Below are 16,699 nucleotides of genomic sequence, written 5' to 3'. Positions count from 1 at the left end.
TGTTGTACCTATATACGGAGGCAGATACCTCTTACATGACTGATTCTGTTATGTAATATATCTATCTATCTATAGCCCGACACCCTAATCCCGCAAAGGGTGGCCGCAGACAATACGCCTCCAAGTCGCTCTGTCACCCACCATTTGACTACCCTCCCCCCTGACTCACCCCCCCCTCCCTCATATACCTCTCAACTCCATCCTTCCACCTCATCCTCGGTCTGCCTCTCCCTCTCCTTCCCTCCACCTCACCTACATACACCCTCTTAGTCAGTCTTTCATTCTTCATTCTCTTCACATGTCCAAACCACCTCAGTGTATTTCTCCTAATCTTCTCAACCACATCCACATCCACCCCACAGCGTTCCTTCACTTCTTCATTCGTCAACCTGTCCCTCCACGTCACTCCACATGCTCCTCTCAAGTAACTCATTTCCACTGCTCTCACTCTTGACTTGTTCCCCTCTTGCAAGGTCCATGCCTTGCTTCCATAAGTCAGGGTAGGGATCACAATACTATCATGCAGTGACTTCTTAACTTCCATACTCACCTCCCTATTTCTCATCACTGCTTTCAGTGTACCAACAACCTTCCTTCCCTGCTGTACCCTTTCACACACTTCATCCCCCAAAGTTCCATCCTTACTCATCACACTACCCAAGTACTTGAATGCACTCACATTCTCCATATCCTCACCATCCAACCTCACTGCACACTCTGTGACTTCATTCCTCTCAAACACCATAACTTTACTTTTGTTTACATTAACTTTCAGATTCCTCCTCCTACACACTGTCCCAAATTCATTCACCAAACCTTGCAACTCCCATTCATCTTCACTCAACAGTACTGTATCATCAGCAAACAGCAACACCGGAATCTTCCAAATCTCACCCTCATTCATTAGAGCCACCCCCACATCCACTGCCCTACCCTGCACCTCCTTTACAACCCCATCCATGTATATATTAAACAGCCATGGAGACATCACACAACCCTGTTCCAGTCCCACATTGAGATCAAAGAAATCACTCAGCTCATCATCCACTCGCACCGTAACCCTAGCTCCCTCGTACATACTCTTCACAGCACTCAACAATTTCCCCTCTACTCCATATATTCTTAATACCTTCCACATACCTTGCCTATCTATTCTGTCATAAGCTTTCTCCAAGTCCATGAAGGCAGCATACACTTTCCTTCCCTTCTCTAGATACTTCTCCACTAAACATCTTAGAACAAATATCTGATCTACACACCCTTTTCCCTTCCTAAATCCCCCTTGTTCTTCTCCAACTAGCTCCTCTGTCATATGCCTAACCCTATCAATGAGTATTCTACCATATATTTTACCAGTCACACTAAGTAGGCAAATACCCCTATGGTTACCACATACTTCTCTCTCTCCTTTTCCTTTGTATAAAGGAACAATTATACCTGATTTCCAGTCCTCTGGAACCCTTCCCTCATCCCAAGCCAATCTACACAACTTCCATATCCACTCCACAACAATCTCACCCCCATACCTAAGCATTTCACCACACACTCCATTAATTCCTGGGGCCTTTCCCAACTTAATATTCTTCATCGCTTCCACTACTTCCGCCCTACTGATCTCTTCCTCTCTCCTCTCATCTCTTCTTCTCTCAGCCATTCCCCAACCACTTATACTTGCACTGCATTATGTTATTTTACATTGTTTGTTGTTAAACATAATGTTTTAATAATATCTGTTTCTTTTATTTTGTGATGTGCAGAGATAGTGAGTGCGCTGGGCAGGGGTGCACAGTGGCTTGTGAGTCGGGTCGAAGGCCAATTGCAGCAGCTGGAGGCAACAGGACACCAGCCACATGCTGCTTGGAATTCATGCTCCATACACTTGGTTCAGTGCGCTGAGGTTAGACCAGCTAAACTCTATATCTGATGTAAAGGCAGCCCTCACTTAAAGCCTATGATGTCTGCAAGCAAAATGCTACTTTAAGCAAAACAATTTTTATCCTATTCAACCCAGGGACATCTTGTCTAATTACATCTTATTATCTCTTGATGCTTTTACTTTTATTCACCTTATGATAGATGTTTTGAACAAAAGGTGCCTGATACAGCCTTAGTAAGACCCTTAGAACATGAGACTCCTTTTGTAATAAGGACAATATGTTGATTCAAGTGAACAAGTGAAACCTGCTTTTGGTTCATGAGAGTTTAAGAGCACAACAAATACATTTTTGATCTCCAGCAATTTTATCGTAAATCAAGGGCAGCTATTGGTGAAAAATAGATCATAATTTATCAGGAGCTTAAAAAAAAAAAAAAAAAAAAAAATCCGCAACTTTAAATGAGGGTTACCATCCCCCCCCCCCCCAAATCAAGGAGAACTGCATAGAGCCATCAATAGTGAGTCATGTCTCTTGGTATCCACTTCTTGGACAATGAACTGAAGAACAAATCAACTAGAAAAGCTGAGGCAGTGGGTTGGGCAAGACCTGGTGATAACTTGCTCCTTCAGTCCATTAACACATTTTTATTCATTCTAGTCACCTCCAGTTTATTTCACTTGACTTAGGAGGGACTTTTCAAACTGGAGTGGCTAATACAGCATTCATTAACTCGTTCAACACTAAAGATACAACAATTTCCTGAAATGAATCAAATCATGTGGAGGTAGCAAGAATGGTGGTGGCGACCATCATTCACTCACTTGATATAATGCTGCCAACATTTTCCTCCACCTTTATCATCCTTTTTCTATGTCTACCCTCCATTCTTCCTATTTTTCCAATCTTACTTGTCACCTTTTATTACTCTTCTTTCCTTTTCAGGTGGCTTTACTCTAAATGGCAAACCTAATGGTTTCCTGTACACCTGGAAACCATTTACAGTGCTGGGTGGTAACCATATAACCAACCCAAACATACTCCCTATGTGTCAGCAAGTGGGCTGACAGAAGGTTAGTGCTCCTACCTGTAAAACAACTAACTCAAAAACAAATGGCCACCCCATACGGGATTATGGCATCTGGATATAAATAGAAAGATAGAAGAATGAAAATACATTATTTGGTTGCATGAGCTAGAAACCAGGCTGCCACTGGATTACAAAGATCAGCCCTTATCAGAGATTCTGAAAACCATCATGAACCCACAAAACTCTGCAAATATCTCTTGTTGACTCCCAGTTTCATGTCATGTTAGGTACTGAGTATGTGTAAAACTGATGAGGTTCATAAGAACATCAAAATAATCTGTTCGATTCTATCCATAGCGGGACCGAAATCCCATCAGGGGTGTCCATTTGTCTCTGAGTTAGTTGTTTTATGGGGAGGTGCACTAACCCTCCATCAATCCACTTGTTGACATGTAGGAGACACACATGGGTTAGTTATTTGGTTACCACCCAACACTGTAAAGGGTTTCCTGACTTACATGAAACCAACAGGCTTGTCACTCAATGTAAAGCCACCTGAAATGGAAAGAAGAGTTTATGAAACTAACAGAAAGGATGGGAATCAGGTTATATTGTTTGTGAAAACGGAATACAGTGAGCTTGCACAGTATGAGTGATCACAGTGTGTGAACCGCATAGTGCACGAGTGACCAAAAATCATAACCATAAAACTTTGAATGCGAGAGTTTAGCCCACAGTACACAAGGCGGAGGCAAGGAGTGGCCTAAAACCGTTATTTTCCCAGACTACACAACCACCCCCCCATGACGCACCTATCCTGCCGTAGATGCACAGAACTTCCCAGGCATTCTGCTGCACAGTGTGGGTGTGGGGTGAGGGGCCGCACCATTACAGTCAAGACTCACACTCTGTGAGGATATGCTCTCTCAGGTTACCCTGTTGTGTACTATGGACGGCTGTTTTTTGCTCTCTCTGCTGCTCTGTCCCTTCTCAGCACCATGTCTCCGCCACCACGAGTGAAGAAACTCCTGACCCACACCACCAAGATGTAGATAATCAAGAGAAAAGAGGAGCAGCAAGGAACTCTGTTATCAGCAAAGCCATGGACCTGGCAGAATCTACAGTGAGGACTGTTTGGAAAAACAGTGAGTCCATCAAGAGGCTTGTGAAGACACACGGGGAATCAGAGCTTGACGGCCATTAATGTGTGGGTAAGCGTGCAATAATTCTGATGGAGAGATACCTTGCCACCTTCATTATGATAAAGGAGAAGGAAGGTGTGCCACTCAATGGTAGATATATCCAGGACCAAGCCAGGCTCTTTTACAAGGAAGCATCTCGTAAGCTATTTGTGGATAAACCATTCAAGGCATCAGTTGGACAGTCACACTGTTTTTACAACGCAAGGATTTTCGTCAAATAAAACTGCCGGGGGAACATGCCTCTGCTGACAAGGCAGGCGCAAGAGAGTATCCTGCAATATTAAGGGTGATCATTGAAGAAGGACAGTACACCAGGACCAGATCTACAACATCGACGAGATGGCATTATACTACAAACCCATGCCAAAATCAACCTACATCACAAACAAACAGAAGCAAGCCCCTCGTCGAAAGCTGGACAAGTCAAAGATGACGGTCATGCTGACTGTCAACCTGTCTGGGAGCCATGAGATGCAGCCTGTTGTTGTACACACAGCTTTACAACCTAGATGCTACAAGAACCTCACTAATATGGACACAAGTGGCATGTACTGGTAGTAGTCTGCTAACAGGTGGATGACTGGCAACATCATGTCTGAGTGGCTGATGAACCACTGCATCCCAGATGCCAGGGCCAAGTGTCAGGAACTTGGCATCCCTTTCAAGATGCTATTATTGCTCAACAATGCACCAAGTCAGCCGCCCTACCTCGAAGATCTTCACAAGGATTGTCTTGTTGTGTTTCTGCCACCTAGGATGATGTTGCTCATGCAGCCACTGGATCAAGAATTGATCACCACTGTGAAACAGATTTACCACCAACAGGTGTATGATTACTTACGCAGGAAGACAACAACTAGAAGAAGACAATGACTTAGATACGGATGACACAAATGAAAACACATCATCCCTGCCAGTAGTTGAACCACCAGCTGCCTTTGCCGGCAAGTTAGTTGTGGTATTATGACATTGTTTTTTGGTAAAGGATGCAGTTTCCTTCATCCTACAATCCTGGGACAAGATACCCTGCAACAGTGAATCATGCATGGCAACTACTCGTGTCTCACTCATGCGCGAACCATGGGACACCCATTCGACCTCTGGTGGAGGCAGAGGCAGCCACACTGACAGCAGCAGCACAAGCTGTACCAGGTTTCGAAAACGTAACGTTAACGGACATATGAGAGGTGCACACTGCTACTGAGGGACAGCCTCCCCAGGAAGTGTTGCATTGGGTAGATGAGGCTGACACTGAGCACAAAGCCAGGCAGAGTCAAGTAGAGGAGCCTAATGTGATGGAGGGAGGCACAGAAATGTCTATGTCAAGGATAAGCAAGATAGCAGTGGATAAGCTCAAAGAAGAATTGAAGGAACAAGCAATCTGCCAGCAAAGAAAGGCAAAGAAAGGAGGAGAATCTCGTTATTATCGACAAAGCTTTCCACTTCTACACAAACAGGCACAAGCAAGAAATTAACAGAAGGAAACAGACACTCATAGCAAGTTACACATGGCGGCCTCAAGAAAGTGAAAGTGAGGAACCAGCTACATCGTCTGATCCAGTTCCTGTAGAGGAAGAAGAGGGTGTCATGTTAGTTGTGTCAACATTGGACTTTGAGGATTTTTGGCCGAAGTGAATGAGTTTGAGGCTTGTGGGGAAGGTGCTCAAAAGGAGTCTAGTTATGAGGAGGAAAGTGTTGGTGCGGTGGGTGATGCGGCAGCCAGTGCGGCGGGGGCACTCTAAGTGTGTTGCCACGCCTCGAAACTCCTGCTGTTTAAGTCCATCAGGCCTGTCGTCTACTATTTTTAAGGTGACTAACCATATCTTTGTTAATTTAGCAATATCTGTAGTATCTGTCTTTAAAACTTTCCCTTTACTATGTCTCTCAGGTTAAAAAAAATATCAAGGTTTGAGGGGGGGTCCTGCCCATATGTTATTTTTCCCATAAGATTATGTATTCATAGCACGCGATATCACTGTGCGCCAGGTTGTGGACCGCCCATCCACTCACGCACTGTGCGAGCCCACTATAAATATACAATTTAACTGAGAGCAGTCCTAGACTGTCATCACTGCATTTCCCCCCCCCCCCAAATTATGTATTTATGTAAGTGGCTTGTTTCATTGTCTTTGTGTTATTTTCTAATAGTCTTATTCAGCTTGTATTACCAGTATGAAGTACATTTTCACAAGTAATGAGCAAGGGAGCCTTTGTAATTGTTTTCCCTTTTGCACAATGTTATGGTGCAATAATGGTTGTGTGAATCATAAGGACAAAATGAAAATGATTGCCCTTGCATCTATTTAAAAAAAAAAAAAAAAAAAAAAAAAAAAAAAAAAAATTGCTCTAGCTTTACCAGGAAAACAGTTACTAACCTCTGATAAAAGTGACAGTCAGACCAGGGCAGGCCAGGCTGCCCATAGTAATTTTCTGGCCACACACCAATAGTGTCCTTGGCTCGCTTGCTTCACTCACTCGCTCATAATAACCCACTACCTCTTTTCTAACTGCAGATTCATACGCGATACTTTATGTGTGAGGCTTTTGTGAAGAAGGTTGAAGATATAAGCAAAGATGCCAGTCATGGAGTTAGGGAGGTGTTGGGGCAGCTGTGTCGCCTCTATCTTCTCCACCATTCTGTCAGTGCTTCAGGTCTCCTCATCAGAGTAAGTTACTCAGTGTGTTACAGTAAGCCATAATTGTATGTTAAGTGATGTTTTCCACAATACTACAACATTGTCTTTTGAACTGGTACAGCCTGTTTATCTATATCTACAGCTAGAAGCCTTCATCACAAAATGGGTGGCATCAAATGAATTATCTCCATGTCACTCAGTCCACCATCAGGCTGTCATCTACCAACTTACACACCCTCTCTCGTATACCTCTCCATCCCATCCCTCCAAGTCATCCTTGGTCTCCCCCTCCCCTTCTCCATCTTCCTCACATACACCCTCCTAGTCTGTCTCAGTCTTCATTTTCTAATCATGGCCAATCCCATCGTCTTTTTGATGCTTTCCAGCATAACACTCCTTCAATTAAATGTTCCAATACTGTATACCACAAATGTTTCCACTAAACTGACACTATAAATTGGGAAATCAGCAGATCGGCAATGGAACATTAATTGGTAATTTTTTCTTAATTACTTAGGACTTAATAACAGAAAAAGACCACAAAAGTGAGATATAACGGCTCACTTTATATACTTTAAACATTTTGTAGTCCTCATTACATGTCACTTTCCTGATGTTCTGTTCTGCTGTCAAGCCAGTGTTATGTACAGGAAATTGCCTATTAAAGTTCCTTTGCCACCTATGAGGTGCATTTGCCTGTTTACCACAAATTACAGTGTACATATGTATTATACAGTATATACATATATGTATCATATATAGATATATGAAATGACATTTAAGAACACATCTCTCGTGTAACAAGGACTGTCCAACCTACTTGCTAGTCCACAAACATATTCCGCTTCTATATCAAGATAGCATAAACATAGCCAGAATAACTGCATTCTCAGTGGTCTTTATCTTCACTGTTTTTATTGCTGTACTCATCTGTGTATAAGTATGATAAGTAAACATTTTTGGAGAAACTGCAGGAGAGCTCCTTTCAATAAATGATGAAGATTTTGACGAGGATTATCTTGCATCATTATTCAATTCAATTATGACACCCAAATTCTGCAGATATAACATTACTAAAGAATACAAAGTTAGGTTTGTTGGCATTTACAATGACATCCTACAGACAGAGGACAGTGGATCAATTTGGACCTGAAATTCATTTGTCCTCAAATAACTTCAGTTAGGTTAAATTAAGTTTGCTTAGGTTAGGTCATGGCCTCTGTGGTACAGTGATAATGCGTGCGTTTTCGTACATGGGAGAACCAGGGTTCGCGCCCCGCCAGGGTAAGAAACGTTGGGAGCCTTCTCCAGGCCACGTACTGCTTTGGCGGACATAAGGGGTGCTGTGGTTGAACCAGTGTTGCTTACTATAAAGTATGCTTGCACCCAGTCAGCTTGCGCAGGACGATTAAACTTGGTTCACAGACTACACACATATCCAAAGGCACTACAATTACACTTACAAGCACTTCTCACCCTACATACAATCTCTACCAGACAGCCTAAATCACTTGGTAGAGATACACTGGCTGTATCGTCCCCACTTCGGTCAGGATAGGCCGGTCCTGCAGTGGACACTCAAATGGCTGATGATGATGATGATGATGATGATGATGATGATGATGATGATGACGACGATGATGATGATGTTAGGTCATATTAGGTTAGGTTAGCTGGGACAAAAGATTAGTGGAAGATTGACTCTGCAGCTGACATGGCGGGTGGCCACTTGCCTCAGTTTGTGTGTAAAACAATGGTTGTGTAGTTGATATTTTCAAAACTAAGCACTTCTGTAACTTTAAATCACAATCTTAATCAGTGTACCGAGAAAAAAATACAAATGTAAATTCTGTGCATGGGGGTTCTCCTGCAGTTTCACAGTGAGTGTGTGTGTGTGTGTGTGTGTGTGTGTGTGTGTGTGTGTGTGTGTGTGTGTGTGTGTGTGTGTGTGTGTATTTACCTAATTGTGATATACAGGAAATGAGCTATGCTCGTGGGGTCCCGTCTCTCTTTCCCAATAAATCAAATTTAGCTTTAAACTCATTTAAGTTTTTAGACTGGATGATCTCTTTGTCCACGCTATCCCACAGGTCTATACATCTATAAGGAAAACAATATTTCTTGATATCCTTCAAGCAGTTTGGCTTCTTCAGTTTCATTCTGTGTCCTCTTCTTACTCTCTTATCCCATAAAAACAGAACTTCTTTGTCAATTTTATCTACTCTCATCATAGTCCTGAACACTGCAATCATGTCTCCTCTCTTTCTCCTTTCTTCTAAGGAAGGCAAATCCAGCTTTTCCAACCTCTCTCTGTATGACAGATCTGCCAGACTGGGGACCATTTTGGCTGCTGTTCTTTGTATTCTCTCAATTTTGTTTATATCTTTCTTTTCGTATGGGGACCACACTACTGCTGCATATTCCAACCTGGGGCGAATCATGGCCACTATCAATTTTTTCATCATCTCCTCATCCATATAATGAAAAGCTACTCTTATATTAGTCAGGAGTTTATGCGTCTCTCTAACTGTCTTGTTAATGTGTTTTTCAGGTGACACACTGTTCTGGACCAGCACTCCCAAATCTTTCTCTTCTCTTGCTTTTGTGATTAGTTCATTACCCATTAAATAATTCAGTGATGGCCACTTGGTACTGTTGCCCATTTCCAATATTTTACATTTCTTTGCATTGAATTTCATTTCCCACACCCGACTCCAATCGTGTTTCCTATCCAGATCCTCCTGCAGAATTTTACAATCCTTCTCAACTTCTACCTTCCTCAAGATCTTTGCATCATCAGCTAACAGACTTGCATAACTGTTCACTCCATCTACCATATTATTTACGTAAATCAGGAACATTACTGGTGCTAACACCCCGTGGGACTCCACTTGTTACCTCCCTCCATCCAGACATCCTATCCTTTATTAATGTCCTCATTTGTCTGTCTCTCAAAAAGTCTCTCATCCATTCCAGGACATCCCCTTCAGTCCTCCTATATGCTCTAGTTTCCACAATAGTCTCTTATGGGGTACCTTGTCGAAGGCCTTCTCCAAATCTAAATACACACAATCCACCCAATCATCTCTCCCCTGTAGCACGTCAATCGCTCTTGAGTAAAAACTCAACAAGTTGAAAACACATGACCTTCCACTTCTGAATCCAAACTGACTATCAGCCAAAATATTCATCTCTTCCAGATATTTCATCCATCTATCTTTCAGAATTCTCTCGCACAATTTTGCGACCATGCTGGTTTGGGACACTGGTCTATGATTCAGGGGTTCTTCCATGTTTCCTCCCTTATAAATTGGTACCACATTTGCTCTCTTCCACTCTTAAGACACTTTCCCTTCTTCCAGAGAACACACAACTAAACTGTGAATCTTATCCGCCAGTTGTTCTCTGCATTCCTTCAGTACCCAATTAGAGATTCCATCTGGTCCTGGGGCTTTCCTTACATCTTCAGTTTCCAGTAATTTAAACACTTCCTGTACTTCCACTTTTATATCTTTTATCACTACATTTCTAGTCACTCCCACCCCTTCCACAGACTCCTTTTCATCAGTGAAAACTGATTGGAAACATTTCTTTATTATTTCGGCTTGCATTGCCGCATCTTTATAGACGTCTCCTTTTACTTTCAGTTTGGTGATTCCTTCTTTTTGTTTCAGTTTCCCATTGACAAATCTATAAAACAGTTTGAGTTCATCCTTACATTTGTCTATTATACCTTTTTCAAAATTCCTTACTTCCTCTCTACGTATTCTTGTGTATTCATTTCTAATTCTTTTACATTTTCCTTTGTTCTGTTGTTACCTCTCTTTCTCCAGTTGTTCCACGCCTTATCTCTCTCTTTTTTTGTTATCATACACCTTCTATTAAACCACTCCTTCTTCCTATTTTTTTTCCCCCTTACTCTTGGCACAAATTTTTTCATTCCCGAATTATAGAGACCTTTAAAAATATCCCACTTCCTCTGTATCTCTCTTGTTTCTCTGAATTTTCTCCAATCCACATTTTCGAAAAATTTTCTCAATCCTGTAAAGTTTGCTTTCCCAAAGTTGTATCTTCCCTGCCTATAATGCTCATCTCTTGGTTCCACGTTCCATTATCATCTGGAACTCAATGACCACATGATCACTTTTTCCAATAGGACACAAATATTTCAAGGATTCTATTACATCGGGTTCTTTGGTAAACAGTATATCTAGTCTTGCTGGTGTGTCCTCACCTCGGAACCTTGTCTCTTCTTTGACCCATTGCGTCATAACATTGTTCATTGTTATATTTAATAATATAGTGCCCTATGAATCTTCGCTGCCTCCTTAGCCCTATTCCTCCCAGTTCACCTCTTTACAACTGAAGTTTTCATTTTTTTTCATTCATTGCCAGACGCCATGTATCCCACACGGGGTGGCCAAGGGCTTAGAGTTAATTGTTTTACTGGGAGGGGCACTAATCCTCCACCAACCCCACTTGACACGTAGGGATGCCAACAACTGAAGTCACCCATTAAATTTACATTGTTGCTTTCCTCAATCATTTTCTGTAGATAACTAGCCATGTCTGACAGCATTTCCTGGTATTCATCATCACTCCATGCTCTTGTCTTAGGGGGAACATACACTACCGCCATATCTCCCTTGCTATTCTCTCCAGTTTCTAATTTCATATTTATCACTTCGCCCCTGCCTTCTCCCATTTCCACGGTATCTACATTTATGTTCTTCTTCACTGCTATCATCACTCCTCCTCCCATTTTTTCTTTTCTGTCTCTTCTCCACAGTTTGTATTTACCATCCCCCATAAGAACATCAATACCTCTCTTAAACTGGTCTCTACAAAACACATAACATCAGGTTCATGTACCCTCAAAAAATCGTTGATATCTAGCCTTGCCAATATCAAACCATCAACATTAGTATATGCCACCTTCTAATTATTTTTGATGTTTTCTATACCCTCTTTTCTCCTTCTCTTCGTCAGTATCACTTCCTTAATTTTTTATCCATGACTCTCCGATAAAACACTGTCTTCTCTTCCTCCGTTCTCTGTTCGTTTTTTACCTTTGTTTCTTTTACTAACTACCGGGTACTTTATTTTTGCTCTTTCTTCCTCATTTGCATCTCTCCTTATCCAAACATTTTTTAACCCTTCCTTGTCTGATAATTTCCATGTTCTACTGATAATTTCATCTACTGATGCCTGGGACTTAAACTTTACCTTCAATGGCCTTGCCCCTCCTTCCTCGTACTTTCCTAACCTAAACACCTCTTCAATCTCTTCTTCAGCTTTGTTGTTTTCGTCCATGACTACTGATATTATTTCTTTAACCTTACTCAGTTCTTCTCTTTCTCTTTCTGATCTTATTGTCATACGTTTTTCTTTAACTCCTGAAATTATTACACATTTTTTCTTATCTGCTACATCCCTGACTAAAGATTCTCTACTTCTCAGTACCCTAACCACTTCCCTCTCCACCTTTTCCTTGCTTTGTTGTTCTATAATCTCTTTCAAATTTATATTTCCTTCTTCCTGGATTTTCTTCCACCCCTTATGTTGCTCCTCATTTTCTTTGATGTGCTCATCTTGCATTCTTAATTTGGATTCATACTCATCTAGTTTGCTTTTCATCCTGTCCCTTTCTTCTTCCAACCTCTTATTCTCCCTCTTGAGCTGTTTTACTTCATTAGAGTCAGATACATTGCTCACTTTTAATTCAGTAACTTCTCTTTCTTGTTCGTCACTGCGTGTACAAACTTTTCCAGTTTATTCTGTAGAATTTTGATCTTGTTTTCCTGCTCTATGGTCCGTTCCAGTAACATTCTAATTACCGCCCATACCCTTTTATCTCCTGGACATTCCTCTCCGCTGTTTTCTCTACTCCTGCTACTCTTGTTTGGTTCAACTTAATACTTCCATTTCCCACATCCTCTTCAGAGAAGCCCTCAAACTCTCTCTCGCCAGTTGTAAACAAAGCACCGCCCCTTTCAGCCATGATTCAGCCATGTGGAAACTTTATATTTCCACTATATCTTGTTCTTTTTATGACCGAAACCACTTTTTTTTTTTTTTTTTTTTACTGTCCGACAGGACCACCACTCACGCACTCATTAACATAATTACAAATAGGCTGGTCTCCTTTTCATCGCTGATTCAGCGATTATTTCCCCACGATCCAGGAAGAGCTCCGTCTCTGTCAACAATCTGTGTGTGTGTGTGTGTGTGTGTGTGTGTGTGTGTGTGTGTGTGCGTGTGTGTGTGTGTGTGTGTGTGTGTGTGTGTGTGTGTGTGTGTGTGTGTGTGTGTGTGTGTGTGTTCTTACCTAATCTCTTACCTAATTGTATCTTTACAGGAATGAGTCAAGCTCGTACTGTCCCGTGTCTTAAACCATATTTATCATACATATCCTTAAATTTGTGAATTGTTTTCGCACACACTATTTCATTCAGTAGTGCATTCCATTGATCACTTGCTCTGTTTGGGAAACTGAATTTCCTTACGTCTTTATCACCTCTCTTCTTATGAAGTTTTTTGCAGTGTCCTCTTGCTGATGCTTCTCCATGTGTTAAGTAATCATTTATGTCTATTTTCTTCTTCCCTGATATGCACTTATATAGCATTATCATGTCACCTCTTTTCCTTCGCTCGTGTAGTGTTGGTAGATTTGGAAAAGAAAAGGGATAAAAGTAAAAAGCAAAATGATGATTTCTACCAAAAACTGGTTGAAATGGAGACTCACAATAGATTGGTTGAAAGTGTACACAAACTAGAAATGGCTTTCAGAAATGAAATTGATGAAATAAAGAAGCAGATGCACTTGCAAAAGGAAGAAATAGAAAAACTAGGAAGGGAGGCCAATAAGAAAGACACAACCATCAGTGAACTAACAGTGGAATTGAGTACACTTAGGAAGAAAATGAGTAAAATGGCAAGTACAGTAGTCAATCACGAGAGTGTTATGGAAGAGTTAAAAAATGACACAGAAACAATTAGGCAAGTAGGCAGTCTTATTGACCAGAGCAGTGATATTGAGAAGAACATAACACAGGTGAATGAAGCTGTGCAAAGCTACAAAAATGATGTGGAAACCACGTATGCTGAAATGGTGAAAGTAAAGAAAGACTTAGAAACAAGGGTGGAGGAAAAAAGCATTAAAAAGGAAGTGAAAAGAATAATCCAAAACAATCCAAAGTTAGTTAGAGATTCAGTAGATATAAACAAATCTATAGTAATCACTGGTATAGAAGAGGAAGAAGTAAAAAACAAGATCACAAGAGACAAAAAGGAGATGGCAAATGTAATGAGCTTACTGAAGGAAGTATCAGAGGAAATCTGTAGTAAAGACACAGAGGCACACAAAAGGTTAGGGAAATACGAGAAAAGCAAGACAAGACCTCTAAAGGTGACTTTCCAGAGTGTAAACACTGTGGAAGAGATACTAAAAAATGCAAAGAATCTTATGGAAAAAGAGGAGTTCAAAAATGTATGGATAAAAAGATGCCTAACACAAGAGGAACTGGAATTACTGAAAGAGAAATGGGAAGAAGCAAAAACAAAAAATGAGGGAAGACCAGAAGAGGAGAAGAAGAAATTTTTTTACAAAGTAATAGGATTGCAGGTACGAAAGTGGTACACAAACAGGATGGAATAAAAAGGAGGAAGGTAGTAGAACCATGTCATGACAAGTATATAAACAAGAAGATAAAGTTGATGTACTAAAATGTGGATGGAATGGTATCTAAATTACTAGAGATGAATGATTATGTCAGAGAAAATGAACCACAAATAATATGCCTGACTGAAACAAAATTAACACCGAGGATATCCAATGACATACTAAACTTAGAGGAATACAATATATGGAGAAGAGACAGATATTTAAAAAAAGGAGGAGGAATTATAATATTAACTAAGAAAAACCTAAAAGACAATGAAATAAAACTAGATATACCATCACAAGTAGAACTGATTGCAGTAGAGATCAACACATCTGAAGGTAAAGTAATTGTAGCCAATTTGTACATGCCACCCAGATCAAACACATGGGAAAGAGATGAATATGAGGACCTGGCAGAGAGTACAATTCAGAGTTTAAGATCATTACTACATAAAATGGAAGAGAAATCAGAAAGAATTATACTAACTGGGGATTTCAATACAAATACAAATTAGAATACTCTAGATATAATTGGCCAAGAAAGCTGTTGGGACCAAAAGCTCCTGGATCTCGTACAAGAGTTCTTCCTAACGCAACATGTGAGGGAAACCACCAGAAAAAGAGGACTTGATGTACCTTCAGTGCTAGATCTAATATTTACTAGGCAAGAAAATGATATTGACAGTTTAATATATCACCCTCCACTCGGCAAAAGCGATCATGCAGTACTAAATTATAACTTCAGGATAGCATATGACATAGTAAACAGCAATGACAGTTACAAAAAGAGCCTAAACTATAAAAAGGGAAATTATCAAGGCCTAAACAAGTATTTCTTAGAAGTTGATTGGGAAAATGAGCTTAGAGGACAAGATTTAAATGCTGTATATGAAAAATTCTGTGAATTTTATGAAATAGGAGTCCAGAAGTACATCCCACAGCACAAAGAAGCAGATAAGAAAATACAGAAATAGTTCAATACAGAATGTAAACAATCAAAAGAAAAAAGAGATTTGTTGTTGAATAGATACAGAAGACATAATAGTGAAAGGGCGTATAATAATTACAAACAGGCAAGAAACGATTATACAAGAATAAGGAGGGAAGCCCAAAAACAGTTTGAGGAGGATATAATAAATAAAAGTAGTGATCAACCAAAGCTGTTTTACAGCTATATCAGAAGCAAAACCAAAGTAAAAGATATAATACAATCAATTACGGACGAGGGAATCACTTATATACAAGAGAAAGATATTTGTGAAGCACTAAATAAGAATTTCCAATTAGTTTTTACAGAAGAAAAAAAATTGAGGGGGACTATGTGGAACATTTATGTCCACACATACTACCAGATATACAAATAGCAGAAAAAGTAATACAGGAGGAGTTAAGTAGATTAGACAGAGGAAAAGCAAGTGGTCCTGATGAAATTTTATGTTGGGTACTACGAGAATGTGCAAAGGAGTTAAGTAAACCATTATTTTTAATTTTCAAGAAATCCTTGAGTCAAGGTAAACTACCTGATATTTGGAAAAAAGCAAATATTGTCCCCTTATTCAAGAAAGGAAACAGACAAAATCCACTCAACTACTGACCAGTATCACTGACCAGTGTTGTAAGGAAGGTATCAGAAAAGCTTATAAGAAAAGCTTGGGTAAACCATCTAGAAGAACACAGTATGATAACAGAAAGACAGTTTGGTTTCAGAAAAGGAAAATCATGTGTTACTAATCTGTTGAGCTACTATGACAAAGTAACAAACACAATACAGGAAAGGGAAGGATGGGTGGACAGTATCTATTTAGATTTCAAGAAAGCTTTTGACACAGTAACACACCAAAGACTTTTATGGAAACTGTACCATCAAGGAGGAATTCGAGGCAAACTGTTTTGTTGGATGCAAGACTTTCTCATAAAAAGAGAAATGAGAACAGTACTAAGAGGAAACCACTCATCATGGAAAGAAGTGACTAGTGGAGTACCACAGGGTTCAGTGCTGGCACCAATCATGTTTTTAGTGTATATAAATGATATAAACAGTAACACTGGAAATGAGACCTATCTGAATATGTTTGCAGATGATGCAAAAATATAAAGGAGAATTACTAACACACACTCTTGTAAAGAGCTACAAGAAGAATTAACTAAACTTCATGAATGGAGTAGTACATGGCAAATGGAATTCAGTGTGGACAAGTGTCATGTAATCAAGTTTGGTAAAAGTGGAAAAAGACCTGATTGGGATTATAAGTTAGGAAATAAAACCCTATACACATCAGAAAGAGAGAAAGACC

At 40.2% G+C, this 16,699-nt stretch overlaps 1 protein-coding gene across 1 annotated transcript in view; it reads left to right on the top strand.

Moving 5' to 3' along the window:
* LOC145409612 (peroxisomal acyl-coenzyme A oxidase 1-like) overlaps positions 1 to 16,699 on the top strand; it is a 215,424-nt gene that overhangs the window by 182,034 nt on the left and 16,691 nt on the right. The window contains exons 11-12 of the mRNA XM_080279965.1: positions 1,758 to 1,897; positions 6,620 to 6,772. Of these exons, the coding sequence (XP_080136091.1) occupies positions 1,758 to 1,897; positions 6,620 to 6,772 (293 nt within the window). The remainder of the gene's footprint in view (positions 1 to 1,757; positions 1,898 to 6,619; positions 6,773 to 16,699) is intronic.

This window comes from Coenobita brevimanus, chromosome 82 (assembly GCF_032717465.1).
Source record: "Coenobita brevimanus isolate Jiangsu-jjx chromosome 82, ASM3271746v2, whole genome shotgun sequence".
In the NCBI taxonomy this organism is placed as follows: domain Eukaryota; kingdom Metazoa; phylum Arthropoda; class Malacostraca; order Decapoda; family Coenobitidae; genus Coenobita; species Coenobita brevimanus.
The sequence above is the reverse complement of the archived record's forward strand: the minus strand, read 5'-3'. Positions and strand labels throughout refer to the sequence as shown.